Source organism: Dendrobates tinctorius, unplaced genomic scaffold (genome assembly GCF_039654945.1).
Source record: "Dendrobates tinctorius isolate UK_male_01 unplaced genomic scaffold, ASM3965494v1 ptg000095l, whole genome shotgun sequence".
Classification (NCBI taxonomy): Eukaryota; Metazoa; Chordata; class Amphibia; order Anura; family Dendrobatidae; genus Dendrobates; species Dendrobates tinctorius.
This window is the reverse complement of record NW_027361763.1, coordinates 5,521,337-5,546,317: the sequence shown is the minus strand read 5'-3', so window position 1 is coordinate 5,546,317 and position 24,981 is coordinate 5,521,337. Positions and strand designations below refer to the sequence as shown.

At 42.5% G+C, this 24,981-nt stretch overlaps 1 protein-coding gene across 2 annotated transcripts in view; it reads left to right on the top strand.

The window, feature by feature from the left end:
* The window catches only part of CTNNA2 (catenin alpha 2), a 918,592-nt gene that overhangs the window by 697,442 nt on the left and 196,169 nt on the right, over positions 1 to 24,981 (top strand). For both annotated transcript variants that reach the window (XM_073586716.1, XM_073586715.1), the window contains exon 10: positions 9,259 to 9,393. In XM_073586716.1, the coding sequence (XP_073442817.1) occupies positions 9,259 to 9,393 (135 nt within the window). The remainder of the gene's footprint in view (positions 1 to 9,258; positions 9,394 to 24,981) is intronic.

Genomic DNA, 24,981 nt, shown 5'->3' with positions numbered 1-24,981 from the left:
AATAATATCAAATGTCTGCTGGCAAATGCAAGAAGTCTAGCAAACAAAATGGATGAACTGGAGACTCTTATGACGGTCACAGAATACGATGTGGTGGGCATTACGAAAACCTGGCTTGGTGAGAGCCATGACTGGGTAACAAATCATAGAATCATAGAATCATAGAATCGTAGAGTTCGGAGGGACCTCCTGGGCCATCTGGTCCAACCCCCTGCTCAAAGCAGGATTCGCTAAATCATCCCAGTCAGATGTCTGTCCAGCCTCTGTTTGAAGACTTCCATTGAAGGAGAACTCACCACTTCTCGTGGCAGCCTGTTCCACTCATTGATCACTCTAACAGTCAAAAAGTTTTTTCTAATATCTAATCTGTGTCTCCTCCCATTCAGTTTCATCTCATTGCTTCTAGTCTTTCCTTGTGCAAATGAGAATAAAGTTGATCCTTCTACAATGTGACAGCCCTTTAGATATTTGTAGACAGCTATTAAGTCTCCTCTCAGTCTTCTCTTTTGCAAACTAAACATTCCCAAATCCTGCAACCTTTCCTCATAAGACAGGGTTTGCAGACCGGTCACCATTCTGGTGGCTCTTTTCTGAACTTGCTCCAGTTTGTTGATGTCTTTTTTAAAATGTGGTGCCCAAAACTGGACACAATATTCCAGATGAGGTCTGACCAAAGAGGAGTAGAGGGAAATAATGACTTCACGTGATCTAGACTGTATGCTTCTGTTAATACATCCTAGAATTGCATTTGCCTTTTTTGCTGCTGCATCACACTGTTGACTCATATTAAGTCTGTGATCTATTAGTATACCCAAGTCTTTTTCACATGTGCTGTCACTTAGCCCTATTCCTCCCATTCTATATATGCTTTTTCCATTTTTATTGCCCAGATGTAGTACTTTGCATTTCTCCCTGTTAAAAACCATTCTGTTAGTTGCTGCCCACTTCTCCAGTTTATTTAAATCTTTTTGAATCCTCTCTCTTCTCTAGTATTAGCTATCCCTCCTAGCTTTGTGTCATCAGCAAATTTAATCAGTTTACCCTCAATTCCTTCATCTAAATCGTTGATAAAGATTTTGAACAATACAGGGCCCAGGACAGAGCCCTGTGGTACCCCACTTGAGACATTCTTCCAACTGGATGTGCAGCCATTTACGACCACTCTTTGGGTCCGATCACTAAGCCAGTTATGAATCCACCTAACAGTTGCCTTGTCCATTCCATACTTAATCATTTTTTCAATAAGGATTGTATGAGAGACTTTGTCAAATGCTTTGCTGAAGTCAAGATATACTATATCTACAGCATTTCCTTGATCCACCCAATCAGTGATACCGTCATAGAATGAAATTAAGTTAGTCTGACATGACTTATTAGTCACAAACCCATGCTGACTCTGTTTAGTCACTTCATTCTTATCCAGGTACTGACATACATGTTGTTTAATAATTTGTTCAAAGATCTTTCCTGGTATAGAAGTCAGACTCACCGGCCTATAGTTACCTGGGTCCACCTTCTTCCCCTTTTTGAAGATAGGAACAACATTTGCTCTTCTCCAGTCTTCTGGCACTTCTCCTGTTCTCCAAGAATTTTCAAAGATTATAGAGAGGGGTTCAAAAATTTCTTCTGCTATCTCCTTCAGTACTCTGGGGTGTAATTCATCTGGACCTGGAGACTTGAATTCATTTAGGTTAGCTAAGTGTTTCCTCACTATCTTTCTGTTTATAGATATCCTGGATTCTTCTATTCCCTTAATAGGACAGTGAATAACAGTTGATGTTACATTTCCTTTCTGAGAGAAAACAGATGCAAAATAGGAATTTAAAAGTTCAGCCTTCTCAACATCCTGTCTTACCATTTCATCATTTTCATCCTGTAAAAATCCTATAGCATCTTTGACTTTTCTTTTACTTTTGACATATCCCCAAAATCCTTTATTATTGCTTTTGACATCTCTTGCAAGCCTCAATTCATTTTCAGCTTTAGATAATCTGATTTGTGCCCTGCAGGTTCTGCAGACAGCATTATATTCTTCTTTAGATATGCCTCCCTCTTTCCATTTTATAAACATTTTTTTCTTCCTTTTTAGCATGTGCTTAAGTTCTGTGTTCATCCATCCTGGTTTCCTTAAATGCTTCCTATTCTTCCCTCTTTTCGGAATTGTTAACAACTGTGCTTTGAGAATTTCATTTTTCAAGATTTCCCATCCTTCCTGGACATTTTTGTCTTTAAGGATATCCAGCCATTGGATCCCTCCAATTCTCTTTCTGAATCCCTTAAAATCTGCCTTTCTGAAATCTAACCTTGACGTCTGAGTCTTCACAGGTCTTCCGCCTCTAGTTATCCAAAATTCTAAAATAGCATGGTCGCTACCTCCTAGGGTCCCAGCCACTTTTACCTCCTCAACCATTTCCTCCCTGTTTATAAGGATTAGATCCAAGGTAGCAGTTCCCCTTGTTTTCTCCCTTACCTTTTGGAAGATAAAGTTGTCAGCAAGAGAGGATAAGAATTTCCTTGACCTGTTAGTTTTGCCTGAGAGAGATTCCCAACAAATGTCTGGATAGTTGAAATCTCCCATGACAACTATGTCATATTTTTTGGAGAACTTGGCCATTTGATGCATAAAGAGTTCATCCATATCTTCAGCTTGCACAGGTGGCCTGTAGTAAATGCCTACAATGGTGTCCTTTCCATTGTTCTGTCCTTGTATTCTTACCCAAACAGTTTCCACAGAACTCCCAGTCTCTGAAGCTTCAATCTCTGTGCAGATATACGCGTTTCTAACATACAATGCAACACCCCCTCCTCGTTTATCAAGTCTGTTTCTTGCAAATAAGTTGTATCCTTCTAGTCTTGTATTCCAATCATGTGTATTGTCCCACCAAGTTTCAGTGATTCCAATGACATCATATTTCTTTTCCTGTGTTAGTAGTTCCAATTCTCCTTGTTTGTTGCCCATGCTTTGTGCATTAGTATAGAAACATTTTAGTTTGTGATTGGTTTCTCTTTCTCCAATATTTTTATTAATTAGATTCTTTCGCCTTTGTTCTTCCTTTCCACTTCTAATAGCAGAGTTCTCAATAGCATTTGTCAGGTGTATGGCTTTTTCTGGTCTTTTGCTTCCCTTCCCATGTTGTTCTAGTTTAAAGCTCTCCTTACAAGTGTAGCAAGGCGACTTCCAAATACATGCTTTCCAGTCTTCGTAAGGTGCACCCCATCTCTAGCAAGTAGTCCATCGTATAAGTAGTTCACTCCGTGATCCAGAAATCCAAATCGTTGCTGACGGCACCATCGACGTAGCCAGTTGTTCACCTGCAGAATCTTATTCCACCTCCTTGTTCCATGGCCATCCACTGGGAGGATGGAAGAGAAGACCACCTGCGCTCCCAGTTCTTTCACTTTCTTGCCTAAGTCTTCAAAGTCTCTGCAGATGGTTTCCAGGTCATTTCTTGCGGTGTCATTTGTCCCCACATGTGTCATTTGTCCCCACAGAATGCTGTAGATAAGCCCCTGATGTTGGTGGCCGCAGCTTAGAGGCTGAAAATGGGGTGACAGATTCCCTTTAAAACCTGTGCTCAATGAAGACATTTGGGGGAGGTACAGCAATGTAGAGTCAATATAAGTAAAAGTACATGGGGATGGTATTAATGGAAAGCTTCTAATTGGAGTTTGCTACAAGCCTCCTAACATAGCTGACCAGGGCCGTGCTGTACTCGGAATCGGGTCAGACAGTTCTTTGGGGAAGTCACGGGGAGGTGACCCAACTCCGTGGCTGTGCCATAAAGTAGGGAATATGGATATGGGATTTAAAGTGATGCCACCTGTGGTGTTCGGCAACAGATGGCCGACGCTGCTAAAGGAGACCCCTGGGGCTGATGATGATGAACCTGCTCCCCACAGGTGGAACTGAGCCCCAGGGCCACCTGTTCTATTAATGTCAGGCTTCGTGTACCTTGTGGTGCAGGACTCGGAGCGCAAGAGATCACTGGACGACACAAGGACTGTAGTTTTCTTTTCCTTTACTGGATGGTTGATAGTACAGACCAGGGCACTGGCAACATATCATGATGGAGAGCCGGGCAGCCTGGAAGCAATTTTGGATACACCTGGCCAGGTAGGTATGGAGCCCTTCCTTGTGCGCTGTCCTCCCTTTTTCCTCGCTGCCTAAAAGCTCACCCTGCTGCTAACTGTCTCCCTCTTTTTTAAAAACAAACCTTTGCCTGCATGGCAGGCAGCTCGAGCCTATCACAGGTGCTTTTTCTTTGTGTCGGCTCCAGGCTCTGGTATGCTGCTGTGCCGCTGGGTATTAGATCGGGCCAGGAGATCTGCAGTCCCCTGTCCTCCGGATTTAGCTGCCGGGACTACAGTACCCGTGCAACCACAGACTCTGTTATCCGTTCCTAGCGCTCAGCTCTGGGGCGAGATTAATCACAGCTCCACTCCCCAGGTTCTGCCTGACTTCTCTCCTACTGACACCTGGTAAAAGGACCCCTCCTTGCGTCCAGGCATGACATTACTCCCTGTGAGGGAGGCAATGCTACTGTGGCAACCGGACTCCTGAGGTGCCACAGGATGAAATGCTACACCAAACTAAAAAGGCAGCAAACAGTAACAGGGTTCTTATAATGGGGAATTTAACTATCCAGACATTCATTGGGACATAGAATCTTCTGGTTGTGCTAAAAGCTACAATTTGTTATCCACAGTTGTGAACCTCTCTCAGCTGGTAGATGAACCGACCAGTGGAGGTAATCTGCTGGATCTGGTTCTGTCAAGTAGACAAGATACAATTTCAGATTTATTAGTCAGGGAGCATTTGGGAAGCAGTGACCATAGCATGGTAAGTTTCAATGTAATTTTCAATCAAACATTCAAAAGGGGAATTGCCAAAACCTGGAACTTTAAGAAAGCTTATTTTAGCAAATTTAGGGAAGACCTTAATCGTATAGACTTGGACAACATCATGGTACCTGAGGATACCAAAGATAAATGGGTATTTTTAAGGAAATACTACTAGAATTCTGCAAAAAAAACTTATACACTCTGGTAATAAAATGTCAAGGAATAAAAAGAAACCATTATGGATGAACAGGACAGTACAAAGTTTAATAAGACAAAAACAAAGGGCATTCAAAATCTTGAAAGCAGAGAAAACTGAAATAGCATTTCAGGAGTATGAAGATCTAAATAAGAAATGTAAAAAAAGAAATCAAGTTAGCAAAGTTATCTACAGAGAAACAAATCGCCAATGACATTAAAATAAATCCCAATTTTTTTTATAAATACATCAATGCCCCAAAAAAAAAATAAAATATGGTATAGGCCCCTTTAAAGATGGCAATAACAAGATGATTACAGAGGATAAAGAAAAGGCAGAGATATTAAACATGCACAATTCATCCATGTTCACCAATGAACTGTCTGTTAGAGGGATCATTCAACAAGGCAAAAATCAAAATTCACAACCTGATATAACTAGTTTAAAGCAAAAAGAAGTGCATTTACGTCTAAGCAATTTAAACATTGACAAATCCCCCTGCCCAGATGGCATTCATCCACGGATACTGAGGGAATTGAGCTCAATAATTGACAGACCACTGTATCTCATATTCTTAGACTCCCTTGTAACAGGGGTGGTGCCATAAGATTGGAGGATGGCTCACGTGGTGCCAATATTTAAAAAAGGTAAGAAGGTGGATCCGGGCAACTACCGTCTGGTAAGCCTGACATAGGTAGTGTGCAAAATTTTTGAGAGCATTATAAGAGATGGCCTGAAAAAATATATGGCAGAGAATAATTTGATAACTGCCAACCAACATGGATACATTAAGAATAAGTCATGTCTAACTAACATGTTGGGTTTCTATGAGGAGATAAGTGCAAATCTGGATGAAGGTAATGCTGCTTTTGTGATTTATCTGGACCTTGCAAAGGCATTTGATACAGTTCCACATTCCAGACTTATACTTAAGCTACAAAAGCCAGGACTGGGGAAAACTATATGCAGTTGGGTAAGGAATTGGCTAAATGACCGGAAACAAAGAGTTGTCCTAAATGGTATGCTCTCTAAATGGAATATAGTCACCATTGGGGACCGCAGGGATCTGTACTGGGAGCAGTGGGGACCACAGGGATCTGTGCTAGGACTGATTCTTTTTAACCTCTTTATTACTGACCTTTTGGATGGGATTGAGAGTAAAGTGTCAGTCTTTGCTGACGACACCAAACTATGCAGGATATTAAAATCTGACCTTGACATTACAATATTGCAAAATTATCTGAATAAGATGACTGAATTGGCAAACACTTGGCAAATAAGATTTAATATAGATAAATGTAAAGTGATGCACCTAGGACGGAGTAATCCTATTGCTGCATATACATTAAATGGGAGTATACTCGAGACTACAGATCAAGAGAAGGATTTGGGTGTTACAAGTAAGCTGAGCAGCAGTAATCAATGTCAAGCAGCAGCTGCAAAAGCAAACAACATTTTAGGATGTATAAAAAGATAGATAAAATCTCACGATCCCAACATATTATTACCCCTTTACAAATCACTGGTGAGGCTACATCAAGAATATGAGATCCAGTTTTTGGCTCCACCTTTTAAAAAGGATATTCAGAAGTTATAATCAGTTCAACGAAAGGCAAGTAGATTATTACAAGTGATAGAAGGCCTCTCATATGAGGAGAGGTTGGAAAAGTTGGACTTGTTTAGCTTAGAAAAAGACGCCACAGAGGGGATCTCGTTTACATGTGTGGCCTGTACAAAACACTGGCACATAACTTGCTCCTTCCAAGGACCTTGCTGAGGACTAGGGGGCACTCATTACGGGTGGAAGTAAAGCGATTCCGACAACTAAACATGAAAGGGTTCTTTACAGTTAGAGCAGTCAGACTGTGTAATGCCCGAACACAAGAGATAGTAACGGCAGACACTATGACAGCTTTTAAAAAAGGGCTGGACGATTTCCTTGATATACATAACATTGCGGGTTATAGTTAAATTAATGACGAAATGTACAGTTGGTGGAGAAAGGTTGAACTTGATGGACCTAGGTCTTTATTCAACCTACACAACTATGTAACTATGTAACAAGTACACTTTGTTAATTTTTTTATGAGGCACTCCACTTGATGTCTCCAAGGGTGTATGGATTTCCCTGCTTGTAATTTTTGGCAGACTTTGCACTGGAAGAAGATCTTTTAGAAGTGTAGGAGTATTACAACTGCAATTTGTTCACAATATTTGAATGAGGCATTACAGTTGGTGCCTTCAAGGGTCTATGGAGGACCCTGATTGTAATTGTTAATGGGCTTTGCCCTTATTGCAATGCCTTTATGAGTCTAGGAGCACCAATGCATGACAATTTGAAAAGAATGTGTATGAGGCTCTCCTTTATGTCTAATGCAGGGTATATCTGAGTTCCTGTTCCATCTAATTTTTGGCAGTTCTTTCTTCGTTCATTAATTACGCTATTTTTTAATAAAAATTTGCTAAAAATTAATAAAAAAATTATATTTTGGTTTACTTCAACTATTATTTTTTATATCCTTTTTAAATTTTGCCTTATATATAGGTCATTATTTAGGAAATAATGTTTCTTAACATTTGTTTACCTTTAAACTCAAATCTCTCATCAATTTTTAATGTTTGTTTGTCAGTAATTAAAGTGGAGTGAAAGTGTGACGCCATTGTTCTCAGCAACGACCTGGGAGTCAAAGATGATTCCAGGGGTCTTTCCCATTCTATTATCCTTCCATTCCCATCCATTTGATCCTTTTCACTGCCTCCCAGACCTCTTTGTAGGGTCTGCTGGAAAAATGCTTGGATTTCCCATTGACTCCAATTACACTCGATACTCGAAACGAACATTCGAGCATTAGAAATTGTTCGAGTTGCGAGCATCCGAGTATTTTAGTGCTCGCTCATCCCTAGTTCTGTGTCCTCCCAGTGATTATTACATTTAGATTTGAATAATAATGTTATAAAGTGATAATGCTTTACACTTTTATAATAAAAAATTGGAGTCTTTACTTTAGAAACCAGCTAAAAGCATATTACATAACTGAAGGGTATAACTTTAACATTTACATAAAAAAAACATAAAATATACCCTGTATTAGGGACAGCTAAAATTGTCCATATAAACCAATATCCCTTAAAAAAGAGTGAATTTGCAAAGCTATTGATATAGAAAAGACAAATATGTGGATCATATACTATATGTATGATTCTCTATGACTATGCTTCATGACCACAGATGTTGGCACTTTAGATATAGGACAACAACTGCAGCCTCACTCACTCACAAGTCCGCTATCCCTCAGAATCCCTACAAGGCCCTGGAACCAAAAAAAAGGACACTAGAGAGTGATATAATCACAAAACTGTTAACTGGTCCTCTCCTATTATCCCCTCTGATGACCCTTCCTGGTTTCATTGGTTGGCACCCTAAATATAGCATGACAATGGCATCTCCATTCACAATTTGTCTATCCCTTAAAGTCCCTATGAGTCGCTAGAACCAGTAGTAAGCAATAGATTAAAATTGATGTATTAGATAGCAAACTTAAAAACATATCACACAAAGTCAGTGATACTGGGGGAACAATTCTCCTCCTGTTGTCCCCCAGGGTGTATTGCATATCATCCACGTATTTGTATTTTTGTAAAACACCACTTTAGCATTTTTTTTATTGGACCTGGAGTGGTGCTTTAAGTGTAAGTCCCTGTCATGACGTTTTAATCTGTTTTGCCACGGCTCCCATCGGCGGCCACTTTACAATAAAAGCCCTTGTCCTGGCTCTCCTACACTTGCATTGTGCTCTTGTGACGAACCTTCTTCTGTCTTCCGGATAGTCAGAAATTGCGCTCACAAGATGGCCCAGGTGAGTATGTGACCAGCTTCAGGGGGGCTTAGATTTGAAGCGCCACTACACCATTGAGGAAAATGAAACCTCTGGAGTGGTGCTTTAAGGTGGACAGTCAGATATGTCCATCCACCAATATCTTATTAAATGAACCTCTGCGTAAATCCACTAAAATGTGAGACCTTAAAAAAGTGAGCTGAATTGAAATTCTCGCATCTGTCATTTTGGAATGTCTGTGCTGTAGTGGAGGAAGTGCATGTTTAATATGCTGTTTGCATATTATTTTATCTGATTGCTAGCTTATAATGATATGCAGTTAACAGTAGAAGCTGAGTTACATTTAATCAAGTGTTCTGATGTTCCTGTTTTATTTCCCTGCAGTGTCCTGATTCTGCATGCAAACAAGATCTGCTCGCCTACCTTCAGCGGATCGCGCTCTACTGCCACCAGCTTAATATCTGTAGCAAGGTGAAAGCTGAAGTGCAAAACCTGGGAGGTGAACTCATCGTTTCAGGGGTGAGTTACTGCCAATGTCCACTCTTCTATACTGTCAAGATCATTTTTATCCTATTTTATGGAACAAGAATGAAAAGATCATCTAAACATTACAGAGATTTCAACAAATAGTATTCACTTCATCACATACTTCTAGAATTTAATGTACACCACTGCTATATTGACAATTGGAATAAATGACTCCTAGATATTGATAAACAACATGTCTCATAACAGCACACCATGAGGTTAATAGTGGTATTGCAAGTGATACAAATATTAATAGCTTCCATACAACATATTAGCAAAATTCTCAGGGAATCCCAAATATTTTTAAACCAACACGTAATCCATTCCAAGTTCATCTATATAAAACTGCTCAAAGCAAAGTTGAGCATACCATATAGATGTATTTGGATTTTTCCGGCCACGTCACACTTGTGTCTGGTATTACATCTAAGCCTCATTCACTTTAATGGAGTAGAGCTGCAATGACAAGCACATCACATGGACTAGTTTGGTCCTGATTCTGAAAAAAAGCGAGTATTTCTATGCAGCTGTCACACTCAGGTAAGAAGAGCCAACGGCCCGTCCGAGGATTGCAGTGCGATCCTAAGGTGAGCAATACGGTGGTATGATTATGGCTTTAAGAGGGTTTTCAGATCTAGATATGAGTGGCTTTTTTTCAGAATCGGGCAAATTCTCGGGCACGCGATATTTGGGCAGTAGCTTGAGACTTTTCCCCTTTTTGCTCCACTCATGACACTTGCCAAAAAGGTACCAGAGCTTATTAGAGGATTCATGGCCGCCCATTGGCCAGCAAATTTACTACAATTTATGCTAGAAATTGCTGCAAATTTTAGTCCAGAACGTCACTAGCTATGATCTGTTTATCTGATACATGGGTTGCCACAGATGTACCTACTCTAAAAGGAGAAATGCAAATATTAATAAATTAGGCACATGTTATTGACCTTTTATTAAGACTATTTAAAAATTGCCACTGTCAAAAAATTTGTTCGAAGCTGTAAAATTTTCAATTGTAAGCATGAATTTTAATAATTTATTTTAACATGTTCTCGCTGGAATACTTTAGCCACAAATTCTCATCTAACATTTCATGTTTTAAAGATTGATGAAAGAGAGTCTGTCGGCACAAAAAGGACTGTTGAAACCAAACACTGACGCATGATGCACCCTTGCTGTGGCAATCAGTTCACTGCTCCTTCCCACCTACTAGTTAACTATCAATGCCTGCCCCCTGTCTTCATAGATCAGCAGTGCTCAGGCTTTATGCGAGCCAAAGCAGGGTTGGGATAAATGAAAAAAATGTGTCTGGGTAAGAGGCATTAAACTGCTTGTCTGCGCCAAGTGTGCACCACTTTTCTTTAAACAGCCATTTTGTTCGGAGATGAGAAAATGGAAAACGGTCTTAGGAGCACAGGAAAGAGACTCAGACAAGAGATGGGTTTAAACCACAACGCATTTCGACGGAGGATCCGTCTTCATCAGGTGGAAGTTCCATCTGATGAAGATGGATCCTCCGTCGAAACGTGTTGTGGTTTAAACCCATCTCTTGTCTGAGTCTCTTTCCTGTGCTCCTAAGACCGTTTTTCATTTCTCATTGCTGCTATCCTCCATTGGAGATTTTCGGCTGGAGCTGCGGTGGAGAACTGACATCCTTGTCTGCCCCTGGGTTGCTTCCTAAGCGCTCCTGTATGACCGCTTATCACTGACTCTTATTTTGTTCGGAGAGACTTTCTTTAAGAAATTCAACCTTTATACACTACTCATTCTTGCAATTAATAATGTGCGTATGAAACCATTATCTCCCATCATCATATTCTATGTATGAAATGTGCTTTATATAAGTAACTATTTCATAATAAAAACATAATGATTATTTCTTCATACAATAATAAAAAACAGCAAATATGGTAATAAAGTTGAGTACTGACAAGACTTAGGCCGGTTTCACATTAGCGTTTATGGCCGCAGCGTCGGGCTGCGCACGGCCGCCACTAAGCCGTGCCCCCTGCCGTGCCTCTGCTGGTAGATCCGCCTCCGGGCGCATGACGCTGCATGCATCATGCGTCCCCTATCTTTATCACTGAGGACGCAGGCTGTGTGCAGTATGCGTTTGGCAGCGCCTGTGTCCTTTTGACGGTGCGCCGAGTGCAACCAAATTGCAACAGGTTGCGTTTGGCGCTGGTCGGTGCACCGTCAAAAGGACGCAGGCGCAGCCAAAATGCATACTGCACACGGCCTGCATCCTCAGTGATAAAGATAGGGGACGCATGACGCATGCAGAGTCATACGCCCGGAGGCGGAGCTACCGGCGGAGGCACAGCAGGGGGCGGGGCTTAGCGACGGCCATGCGCAGCCCGACGCTGCAGCCGTAAACGCTAATGTGAAACCAGCCTAAGCTGTTAGATATTAGACAGTTTGAGCAAAACGTTAACTAATGGCTTTTATTCCGCTGACACTAAGACTAATTACAGTATTTTGTTGTCCTACCATATCACTTCCTCTAGTAGAATATAATATACATTGACAATAGTTTTGAAATTTCTGATTATAAGGTTTTTTTTTAATAATTATTCTTAATTTTGGCCATTTTGTTTTCTTCTAACCTTCTTCGCTGGTTAACCCTAGGACAGGATTTATTCACAATCCGACTTTAACGTTCTGTTTCTAAAAACTGTGGCTGAATATTCCTCTTGTGCGATCCATTCTTCACCTTTCCTTTTTCTTTTGTTGTTACACTCATGTTCCAAAAAAATGTCATCAATGCTGATTCTATGGGCTTCATTGTGGTAGCCACAATTGTCACCATTCGAGAAATGGTTCTTCAATCTTCACCATGTCCCTTACCATTTCCATTGCATTTTGCCAAAATACCATTTCAAAAGCCCCAAGCCAATTTTTCCTAACTCCCTTTTTTTATTTCTGCATCTGGAAATGTTGATATTCTTGTTTTCCACCTGTTCAGACTAACACTAATCAGCTTTTTTCTTTCCCGACACTCTAAATGATCCTACTGGCCTGTTTCATCTCTTGTCGTCTTCAATTTTTCAGTAAAGGAAGAAGTTCACATTTCAAGATAGAATAATCACTGTTATAAATATGCAATGACTTCAATCTGCTCCGAACAACTTTATTATTATAAGTTTTTGAAAATTAGCTCTGTTCATAGATCAAAGCTTTTCTTACTTAAGCAGGCCAGTCCTTACGTTACAGAGTCAGTGAATCACTGCTTTTCTGGAAGTAAGGAGAATCCACAAAGTCATGTTCATTGTAATGCTTAGATCTGTCTTCAAAGGGGTTTACTTTTTCCAAAAATAAATCCACATTCTATAGTCTACGAATGTTATTTTCAATATTGTATCTTTTTTTAAAAAAGATCTGGTATGGCACACATAAGCTGGAAATGTATGAATGATAACCACCAATACTGAGAAAATTGGTATGCATGCAACGTATAGGAGCCTGTTCAAGTTGGCTATTAAACAGACAAAACCTTAGATGGAAGCTAAGTGAGCAGGTACCCTGCTGTAAGTAAGTAAAACGTAATAGTTCATATAAATAATGCAGTTTACAGGTCATTTTTGGCACATGGTAATGTTGTAATATTAGAGACAGTATAGGACCGCCCTGATTTGGGTACACCTTGATACAGTGGGTTGGCTTTTGCGCTTTTTTTCATCAAAAACAGTATTCATTAAGTACCCTATGTTATTAATGTGCACTATTACATTTTACTTACTTACAAAATGGTATTTGCTCTTTTAGTTACCATCTTAGGTTTTGGACACCATGATACACAAATGAGTAAGAAGCTCTCCTTCAAGACCAGTGCGTTTCTAGACTTGATGAGTAGACCTCAAAAACATTTCTAGAATTCGACCTTTTCTTACTTTTGACTCCGCAAAAACTCTTACTGTTTCTCTTATTCATTCTCGTCTCGACTATTTTAACTCTCCTCTAATCGGTCTCCCTCTTACCAAACTCTCCCCTCTCCAATCTGTCTTGAATGCTGCAGCCAGGATCATATTCCTCACCAATCGTTACACTGATGCCTCTACCTTGTGCCAGTCATTACACTGGCTACCCATCCACTCCAGAATTCAGTATAAACTTATTACCCTCACCCACAAAGCCCTCCATGGCTCAGCACCACCCTACATCTCCTCCCTTGTTTCAGTATACCACCCTACCCGCGCCCTCCATTCTGCTGATGACCTGAGATTAACATAATAATCAGAACCTCTCTCTCCCGTCTCCAAGACTTTACACGTGCTGCGTCAATTCTTTGGAATGCACTTCCCAGGTCTATACGATTAGTCCCCAATCCCCACAATTTTAAGCGTTCCCTGAAAACGCATTTATTCAGACTGGCCTATTAATGGCATATTAACCTAATCTATCCCTGGGTGGCACAGCCAAAAGTTTTACCATAACCAGTTCCCCGCATCATGTTCCCACATGCTTTATGTATCCATTAGCCCTCTGCGTCTGTACTCTTACACACTTAACATAATGGCTGGTCCATACAATCAGGGCAACTGTTACCACCCACCTTTCGTGTCTACCTCTTTTCTCATAGACTGTAAGCTTGCGAGCAGGGCCCTCATTCCTCTTGGTATTTGTTATGATCTATGTGATCCAGGGCTGCTGAGCGCAGATGGAAAAGATCCCACTCCAACGAGCACTTCATCGCATTCAAACAGTCCCTCACTACTTTCAAGACCACACTCGCCACAGCTAAACAAACCTACTTCTCATCTCTCATGTCCTCCCTGTCTCACAACCCTAAACAGTTATTCAACACCTTCAATTCTCTCCTCCGCCCCCCAGCACCTCCTCCCTCCCCACTCATCTCAGCTGAAGACTTTGCCTCATTTTTCAAGCAGAAAATTGATAACATCAGGGACAGTTTTGGTCAACAACCCCCAGAGCCCTTCCTCCTGACTTCCCAGCCCTCCACCTTCAAAACCAACTTCTCCACCATTACAGAAGATCGACTCTCCACTCTACTCTCAAGATCACATCTCACCACCTGTGCACTCGACCCAATCCCATCCCACTTCATACCAAACCTCACCACAGTCTTCATCCCAACCCTAACCCATCTCTTCAACCTATCACTAACAACTGGTGTTTTCCCCTCAAGCTTTAAACATGCCTCCATCACACCTATCCTCAAAAAGCCCTCTCTTGACCCATCCTCTGTATCTAGCTATCGCCCTATATCACTTCTCCCCTACGCCTCCAAGATACTGGAACAACACGTCTACCTTGAACTGTCCTCCCATCTCTCTTCTTGCTCCCTCTTCGACCGCTTACAATCTGGCTTCCGGTCACACCACTCCACTGAAACTGCCCTTACTAAGGTCACCAATGACCTCTTAACCGCCAAGAGCAAGCAACACTACTCTGTCCTCCTCCTCCTGGACCTGTCAGCTGCCTTTGACACAGTGGACCATTCCCTATTATTACAGACCCTCTCATCCCTCGGCATCACAGACTTGGCCCTATCCTGGATCTCATCATACCTAACAGACCGGACTTTCAGCGTCTCCCACTCACACACCACCTCCTCACCTCGCCCCCTATCTGTCGGAGTCCCACAAGGTTCAGTCCTTGGGCCCCTGCTGTTCTCTATTTACACCTTTGGCCTGGGACAGCTCATAGAATCTCATGGCTTTCAGTATCATCTTTACGCTGATGACACACAGATCTACATCTCTGGACCAGATATCACCTCCCTACTAACCAGAATCCCCAATGTCTGTCCACTATTTCATCCTTCTTCTCCGCTAGATTTCTGAAACTCAACATGGACAAAACAGAATTCATCATCTTTCCCCCATCTCACGTGACCCCCCCTACAAACCTATCAATTACAGCAAACGACTGCCCACTCTCCCCAGTCCCACAAGCTCGCTGCCTCGGAGTAATCCTTGACGCTGATCTCTCCTTCAAACCACATATCCAAGCCCTTTCCACTTCCTGCCGACTTCAACTCAAAAATATTTCACGAATCCGTTCATTCCTCACCCAAGAATCTGCAAAAACCCTAGTCCATGCCCTCATCATCTCTCGCCTTGACTACTGCAACCTCATGCTCTGTGGCCTCCCCTCAAACACTCTCGCACCCCTCCAATCTATTCTAAACTCTGCTGCCCGACTAATCCACCTGTCCCCCCGCTATTCCCCAGCTTCTCCCCTCTGTCAATCCCTTCACTGGCTCCCAATTGCCCAGAGACTCCATTACAAAACCCTAACTATGACATACAAAGCCATCCACAACCTGTCTCCTCCATACATCTGTGACCTCGTCTCCCGGTACTTTCCCGCACGCAACCTCCGATCCTCACAAGATCTCCTTCTCTACTCCCCTCTTATCTCCTCTTCCCACAATCGCATACAAGATTTCTCTCGCGCATCACCCCTACTCTGGAACTCTCTACCACAACATATCAGACTCTCACCTACCATCGAAACCTTCAAAAAGAGCCTGAAGACCCACCTCTTCCGACAAGCCTACAACCTGCAGTAACCACCGATCGACCAAACCGCTGCACGACCAGCTCTACCCTCGCCTACTTTATTATCACCCATCCCTTGAAGATTGTGAGCCCTCGCGGGCAGGGTCCTCTCTCATCCTGTACCAGTTATGACTTGTATTGTTTAAGATTATTGTACTTGTTTTTATGTATACTCCTCCTTACATGTAAAGCGCCATGGAATAAATGGCGCTATAACAATAAATAATAATAATAATAATAATAATAATAATGTGATTATTGTTATGCTGTAATGTCTATTGTCTGTACAAATCCCCTCTGAAATGTAAAGTGCTGCGGAATATGACGGTGCTATAGAAATACAATTTATTATTATTATTAGGCCTCTTTCACACATCAGGTTTTCGCCGTCAAGCGCGATCCGGCGCTTTTGACAGGAACCGGATCCGGCGAAATGCAATGCCGGATCCGGTTTCCCCCCCATTGACTTGCATTTGCCCCGGATCGCGCCGGATGGCCATGCGTTTCATCCGGTTTTCGCCGGATCCGGCAATGTGTCGCGATCCGGCGTCTGGAAAAAACGGCTACTGTAACGTTTTTTGTCTCCGGCGAAAAAGCTGGACACGCCGGATCGGGCGCTTCCGGCTTTTTCCCACAATGAAAGCCTATGAGCGCCGCAATGCGCCTGATCCGGCGAAAGCCGGATCCGGTTTTTTTGGTCTGAGCATGCTCAGTAGCTCTGCCCACAAGACATATATAAAAGCAAGACAGTGGGACCCACAGCCACACCCAACATGCCACCCAAGAAAGCAACCAAGCGCAGCAGGAGAAGGCAGGAGACCACTGCAGCACCATCAGCACCACCACCACCCCAAATGGAGCAGCAAATGGAACATGCTGAGGAGGGGAGGCCAGCAGCAGATGAGAGACGGTAATTATCAAATCCCCCATTCCTCCAAACTAGGGCTATTGAATATCAAGATATTCATTGGCCCCTTGTTTCTCTTTATTCAACAGCCGCCCAATAGATGCAGCAGCAGCAGCAATGGCAGCAGCTGGAACACCACCCACAGGCATGGAGTGTGGCCACCAGGAAGACAGCACATCATCTTCTGGGAGCCCTCCCTCGCATCGTCAGCGTTTGACGGTAAGTTTTTATTTCCAAAATCCATCATCTCTGTAATATATGTCTATTCATTGCCTTTTATTTCAAAACAGGAATCACAAGATGAAGAGGAGCTCCCAGAAGAAGAAGGAAGGGGTGGACAGACACTTGGAGTGGGCTCACAATTGGTAAGTTTTTTGCATCAAACGCAGAAACACAACATCACACTACACACAACACATAGAAAACAATGTTCTGCAGACCACACACAGCAAACAAATGCCTACATCCAAAGACATAACATTTTTTGTTTTCTTCTCTAGTCTTCCCAATCTGGTGCTCGGCCAAGAGGTCCTCGCAGTGCCTCCCAGGGTCGTCGGTGACAGCAACGCGGCGGTCACCAGCGTGTAAGTATAAATATTTTTGCTTTGTTTTTTTGCACTTTTTATTTCATTTCTTTTGTGGAGGCTAATTATGTTATTTTTGTCTTTTTCTTTAACAGCCTTCACAGCGTGCTCCCGACTCTGACGGTGAGGATGGAGGACTCGATGTGGACCACCTCATCGATCTCGTCAGAGAAAGGGAGCCGCTCTGGAATATGGCTGACCGCCGCCACGCTGACCTTATCGTTACCCGACGACTCTGGGAGGAAATCTGTTCGCTCCTTGTGGGCCGCTGGGAGGACCTCGATGTTCGGGCCCAGATTAAAGAGCGTAAGTATATACAGTACCGGTTGCTTGATGTAAACCAGTGTTTCCCGAACTCCAGTCCTCGTGGTCCCCACGGATCATGTGTTCAGGATTTCTATTTACTATGGAAATCCTGAAAACATGACCCCTGGGGACCATGAGGACTGGAGTTTGTGAAACACTGATGTTGTATACTAACCACTTCTTTCTCGTTTCAGGGAACAGAATTGTGAATCGGTGGCGGTCTGTGAGGGATCGTTTCAAGAAGGAGTTCAATAAAGAGATGCGGGCCCCGAGTGGATCTGGAGGACGCAGGAGCAAGTACAAGTACGCACAAGCCCTGTCGTTCCTCCGGGAAACAATGGTCACTAGAAGGTAAATATTACACACCACATGTGAAAAAAAATGTTAGATGTAACTTTTTTTTTCAGCCAGGGCCATACCATGTCAGTATTTTAATTGTTTTTTTTTCTCTTTATTCCACAGCACGGTGAGCAGCACTCGGGAGCCTGCACGATTGGACCCTTCTGAGGCGATCCCTGAGGAGACCGGCACCGAGGGACACTTCGACCGCCCCGGTACATCTGCACCTTCCCAGCCTTCCCACACATTCGACTCATCTGTCCCATCCACCAGCACAGGAGCATCGTGGCCGCCTACATTACATGAAGCTGCTGGTGAGGAGATCGCTTTCCCTTTACCCCACCCTTCTGCCTCTGCCACCTCTAGTACACCTGCGGGTACTGGGCGGCAGCGGCAGAGGGGTCAGGAAAAGAGTTATGCGCCAGAGTTCTTGCATCTGAATGCATCTTTCCAGAACTGTCTAAAAGTCTTGTCAGAGCAAATCTCCGCAGGCTTTCAGCAGATCAACTCCAGCATTCTGGAGGTGAAGACACTTCTGCAAACCATGCATTCAGAAGCAAGATCTTCGCCAAACCACACCTTTTTCAGGTCTGTTGTGGAGCGCATGGCAACACTATCTCCTACCCAGCAGATGCATGTAATGCATTCGTGCCACGATGCTCTACAGCAGGTTACCTCCCAACCTCCACCTCCCACCACTGTAGTTCCTCCACCTGCACCCCCTCCAGCCACTTTCCATCCTCCCCCTCCTATTACATCTGCACCCCCTCCAGCCACTTTCCATCCTCCCCCTCCTATTACATCTGCACCCCCTCCAGCCACTTTCCATCCTCCCCCTCCTATTACATACCAGCAACCTCACCAATACCAGCAACCTTCCCAGTACCAGCAACCTCCCCAGTACCAGACATCTCCCCACTTCCAGCAACCTGCCCCGTACCAAACTCCTTCCCCGTACCAAACTCCTTCCCCATACAACTTTCCATCAACATCATCTGCTCCTACAGTCCCTGCCCAACCCTCCACTCCACCGCCCACCACCTCTTCTGCCTCCCACATGTCCACCCATTCTGTAGCTTTTTCCACACCATCACCTCTAACTGTTCCTTCCCCACCACGATCCCAGTCCTCTCTCCACACTCCCATTGTCGAAGTGTCCCGCAGCCCCTCCAGCAGTATTTCCACCCCACACTACACCGAGTTATAATGTTTTTTTTGTAATAAAAATGCCCATTTGGTTGGTTTCAAACCTTTATTAAAAAAGTTTTTTTAACTTTAAAAACAGTTTACACAAAAAAATATTTTAAATAAAAGTTAAATTATTGTTTACACTGGTTGTCTGTCATTTCTTTCTGCGGCGAAATATGTTTAAAAAAAAGGTTAAATACAGGGTATTTAAAAGGTAAAAAGGTATTCAAAACCAGGTATATAACTGTGGGTAAATTTTAGCTTTTTGCCACAGTTGTGTTCCTGGTTGTGTTTGAAGCAAAGTATTTCACCTGAAAAGTTGTGTTTATTGTTGGTGATTTCCTAACAATGTACACAACTTTTGTTAAAAGGTGAAATACTTTGCATAAAACACAACCAGGTACACACCTGTGGCCTAAAGCTAAAAATAGTAAGACCATGACAAGATAGCCAACTTTGGTTGGCAAAGGTATATACTGTTGGTCCAGAAGGTACACAAGTTTGGTTAGGGCACAAATCTTTCACACTCTGTCATCCTGCCAGTGTACTCTGCCTTGAGGTGACATAAAGTATAGTGCAAAATTGTCCCTCATTACTGAAACCGTCACAGAACTTCTAGTGGTAATATTTCCAATGACAACATCCATCTTCGCCAGTAACTTGCTCTTCTCTCCAACCTGCACTTTCTCCTCTACAACCTGTCAAAGAAGGGCTGTAGGAACATGCTATATATAGTTTTCCAGTAGCCAATCCCGTTCGGAAGGCCACAAGGGTCAATTTTAAAAACCGGATCCGGCGTAATCCGTCGAAAAACGGATAGAAAAACGGATGAACCGGATGAGACGGATCCGGTTTTGTCTGTCAAGAACAAGACGGATCCGGCAGAAAACCGGATCCGGCACATCAGGTTTCACAAAACATTTGCCGGATCCGGCATTCCGGCACGACGCCGGATCGCGCCTGACGCCGAAAACCTGATGTGTGAAAGTAGCCTTAGTAGAACAATTTGAAGCATTGGAATAATGCATCATGAAGAGCTCTTTTTTTAGTTTTGTTTTATTTTAGTTCACAGATTATACCATTATTTTTTATTTGTCACATAGGTCTAAGGGCAGAAACAAGAATAATTAACCTTATTTTCATATTCTTTTCTGACCAAGTTGATTCAACGTCTAACATACATATAAAACTAAATTGCCAAATTTTCCTGTGCATACCAGGGCCAATTGTGCATATTTTGACATACCGTAAATATTAAGAATGGACATGAACGCTTTTTTAGTTTTTATAGCAATAAATTAATGTGTAGTGCTTTACAGACATTGACAATCTAAATTCCCTGTTACCTTGACATTGAAGTGTGGGAGTAAAGCAGATTTCCTGAAGGAAATAATTTTCCATCCCTCGGTTGAACTTGACAGACACACAACTGTTTTTCAATCATATAAAATATGTAACTACAGAATGTAACCATGTAAACTCCATGTTGTCCTCGCTAGGATGTCAACACGCAAGGTTACAATGAAACTGTGCTGTAAACTGAGTGATGGTGCTGTTTAGTAAATAAAATACTATTATTAGTATAGTAGTATAGTCTTTTTATCAGCATTTCAATACAGAGTTATTATTAGATATGAGAAAATGAGATTTGTGCCAAATGCAGTGAAATTTGCAGTAGAGATGAGCTAGCCTTTGGACGTTCGGTTCGGTGAACATTTAGATATTCGCTGACTTCTTGGCCGAAGTTTGCCAAGCATAACAGAACATCAAAAGTCACACCTCAACTCCCCTAACACTCCTTTCAGGTACATGATAGCTGATCTGATCAGTTGTCATGTGCTCCTATCAGGCGCGGTTGAATCGCGATCCACCCGCGGCTGTTAACATGTTAAGATGAGCACCTCCGGTCAGAAAACTGCATTTCCCATGCTGTCGGATTACAGTGTGAGCCCTCAGCTGTGAGCGGAGGTAAACCTCCGCTCACAGACATCAGAGATTGGGAGTATTCAACAGCCAGTGCCTGCACTATAACTAAATACATTTTTATAAAAATGACATAGGTTTCTCTCTATTTTTGATAACCAGCCAGGCTACGCTCAGACTTGCGAGAAACTCGGATGAGTCTCGTACGTCAATACCCGGCACTGCCGCCCAGGGCCAGCCCGAGAGATTACGGCGCCCTAGGCGAAACTATTTTGTTGCACCCCTACTATTCTTTGCAGTAGATGAAAACTTGGGATATAAATTTAGGAGCAAAATAAACCACAACAACGATTAATTAAATCTCTCCTAACTCTTTAATCTTCTGAGAAGTTGTATAGGACAAATATATACAAAGTAATCAATAACACAAAACAAAAACGACCATAGGTAATTAAAATTTTTGCTTCCTTGCCTTTTTTTTTTAAAAGGATGACACTAAGTCACCGAGATTAATTTGTTTAGCAACTTCAGATTCTATCGAAATTGTTGCCAACCCTACCAACCTCTCTTGCGTCATATTTGCACTTAAATATGTACACTTTTCTTTCCATCCCTAAAACTTTTTGCCTTTTGAAAAGATTTTTTATAATTTTTTCTAATTTTTCTCTGGCGCCCCCTTTGGGTTGGCGCCCTAGGCGGCCGCCTAGTTCGCCTATACGTTCGGGCCGGCCCTGCTGCCGCCGGAACTCAGATTGGAGCGTTCAGCTGCATATATTTCTATGCAGCTGAACGCTCCGACCCGAGTGCCGGCGGCAGTGCCGGGAATTGACATGCGAGACTCGCCCGACTTTCTCGCACAAGTCTGACCTTATTAGTATATTAGTATAGACTTAATATTAGTGTACTAGTATAGCATTAAGCAGTTTTGGCTCTGATAGACTCAAATTCTTTTATTTAGAACATAAATCCTTTTGGTGATAAAGCAGATTTGGGTTGATTTTTAAACAGAACACGTGGATGTATTTTTTCCACAAGTCTAACATTCACTTTAGATTCTTTGATCGTGTCTGTGAAGTCAGCTACATCACATTTAGATAACACAGTGATAAATAAAACATTTTCGCCTTTATCTGCTCTCTGGCATTTTTGCCGTCTCAATATTGTATCTGAGCTTAGACTCAGGTGCACACATGGAATGACTGCAGCTGTTAATTGCCCGTGCATTTCGCTGCCGGGCTCAACAATTGGGTTTATGTCTGGGGTTTATCATCACAAACCAATAATTAACAAAAGCTGAGATAAACAAAGCCTGTAGAAATATGTTAAGCATGTGGTATGAGAAGAAATGCATACAAATATGGAGAAAACAAAAGCATTATTCTAGTTGGCTCCACATCGTCTAATTTATTCACAACCTATGGAATCCAAGTACCATTAAATCATGATATCAGATTATCTTACCTGTTTGTTCCATTGCTAATTCCAAATATTTCTTTACTCAAAATATTTAAAAATTTAAAAATTAAGCTCCTCCTACTATGGGTGGAATTTTAAGAAGGCAACCACCCCTGCTTAAATTTGAAAGAAATTATGGGTTTGAGTTCTCTATATAGATATGTACAGGAAAAAACTAAGATAAAAACAAAATGGTAAATACCCTGCAGTAAATTAAAAAATAACAGTAGTAGTGCATGACAATAATATACATACGTGGTAAAAATTGTTGGTACCCCTTGTTTAATGCCAGAAAAACCCACAATGGTGACAGAAGTAACTTGAATCTGATAAAAGTAATAATAAATCAAAACTCTATAAAAATAAGCAAATGAAAGTCAGACATTGCTTTTCAACTATGCTTCCACAGAATAAAAAAAAAATAAAACTAATGAAATAGGCCTGGACAGAAACAATGGGACCCCTGAAAACAATGTGGCAAAACGAACATGTTAAATCGCGGTGTGTCCATTAAGTAGCATCACAGGTGTCTACAATCTTGGAATCAGTGAGTGGCCTGTATAGAGGGCTACAGATATTCACTGTGCTGTTTGGTGACATGGTGTGTATCACACTCAACATGGACCAGAGGAAGTGAAGGAAAGAGCTGTCTCAGGAGATTAGAAAGAAAATTACAGACAAACATGTTAAAGGTAAAAGCTATAAGACCATCTCCAAGCAGTTTGAGGTTCCTGTGACTACAGTTGCACATATTACAGTAATTACTCACGTATACGCCTAGATTTTCAGCCCATTTTTTTGGGCTGAAAGTCCCCTTCTCGGCTTATCCGTGAGTCATATACCGGGGATTGGCGGGGGAGGGAGAGCGGGAGCGGGGGTGTCAGAGACTATACTCACCCCCCGGCGCGCTCTCTGCAGCCCCCCGCTTCTCCCGGTCTCAGGCTCCTTCCTTCAGTGGTCACATGGTACCGCTCATTAAATACATGAATATGCGCATATTCATGTCTTTAATTAGCGGTATCACGTGACCGCTGAAGGCAGGCGCCAGAGACCGGGAGAATGGGGCTGCAGAGACCGCGCCAGGAGGGTGGTAAGTATATGCGATATTCACCTGTCCCCGTTACCACACTGCTCACCGCTGCCTGCTGCGTCCTCTGTCAGTGATGTTCAGGTCAGAGGGCGCGGTGACATTGTTAGTGCGTGCGGCGCCCTCTGCTGCCTGAACGTCACTGAGAGATGATGTGGCAGACAGCGCTAAGCAGCGTGGGAACAGGGACAGGTGAATATCTCAGGTGCCGGGTCCTGAGCCAGCAGTGACACCGGCACCAGGCTCCCAGTGACGGACAGGTGAGTATGTCATTTTTTTTATTTGCAGCAGTGGCACATGGGGATTATTCTATGGGCATCTTATGGGGGCCAATTCTGTGGAGTATCTTATGGGGCCTATTATGTGGAACATCTTATGGGGGCATATTTTGTGGAGCATCTTATGGGGGCATATTCTATGGAGCATCTTATGGGGGTATTCTATGGAGCATCTTATGGGGGCATATTCTGTGGAGCATCTTATGGGGGCATATTCTGTGGAGCATCTTATGAGGGTATTCTATGGAGAATCTTATGGGGGCATATTCTGTGGAGCATCTTGTGGGGGCATATTCTGTGGAGCATCTTATGGGGGCTTATTCTGTAGAGCATCTTATGGGGGCTTATTCTGTGGAACATCTTATGAGGGTATCCTATGAAGCATCTTATGTGGGCATATTCTGTGGATCATCTTATGTGGGTATATTCTGTGGAACATCTTATGGGGGTATTGTATGGAGCATCTTATGGGGGCATATTCTGTGGAGCATCTTATGAGGGCATATTCTATGGAGCATCTTAAGGAGGTATATTCTATGGAGCATCTTATGGGGGCATATTCTATGGAGCATCTTATGGGGGTATTCTATGGAGCATCTTATGGGGGCATAATCTATGGAGCAGCATATGGGGCATATTCTATGGAACATTTATTGTGCCATAACCTTTATGGAGCAGCACATGGGGCATATTATTCTATGGTGCATCTTATGGGGCCATTAATAACCTTTGTGCAGCATTATATGGGGTGTATTTTGCATGGCTCATCTTATGAGGCCATCATGAACTGTATGGAACATTATATGGGGCTCCTGATTCAATATAGATATTCAAAAACATTTAACCTACTGATGTCTCAATTAATTTTACTTTTATTGGTATCTATTTATATTTTTGAAATTTACCAGTAGCTGCTGCATTTTCCACTCTAGGCTTACACGCGAGTCAATAAGTTTTCCCAGTTTTTTGTGGCAAAATTAGGGGGGTCGGC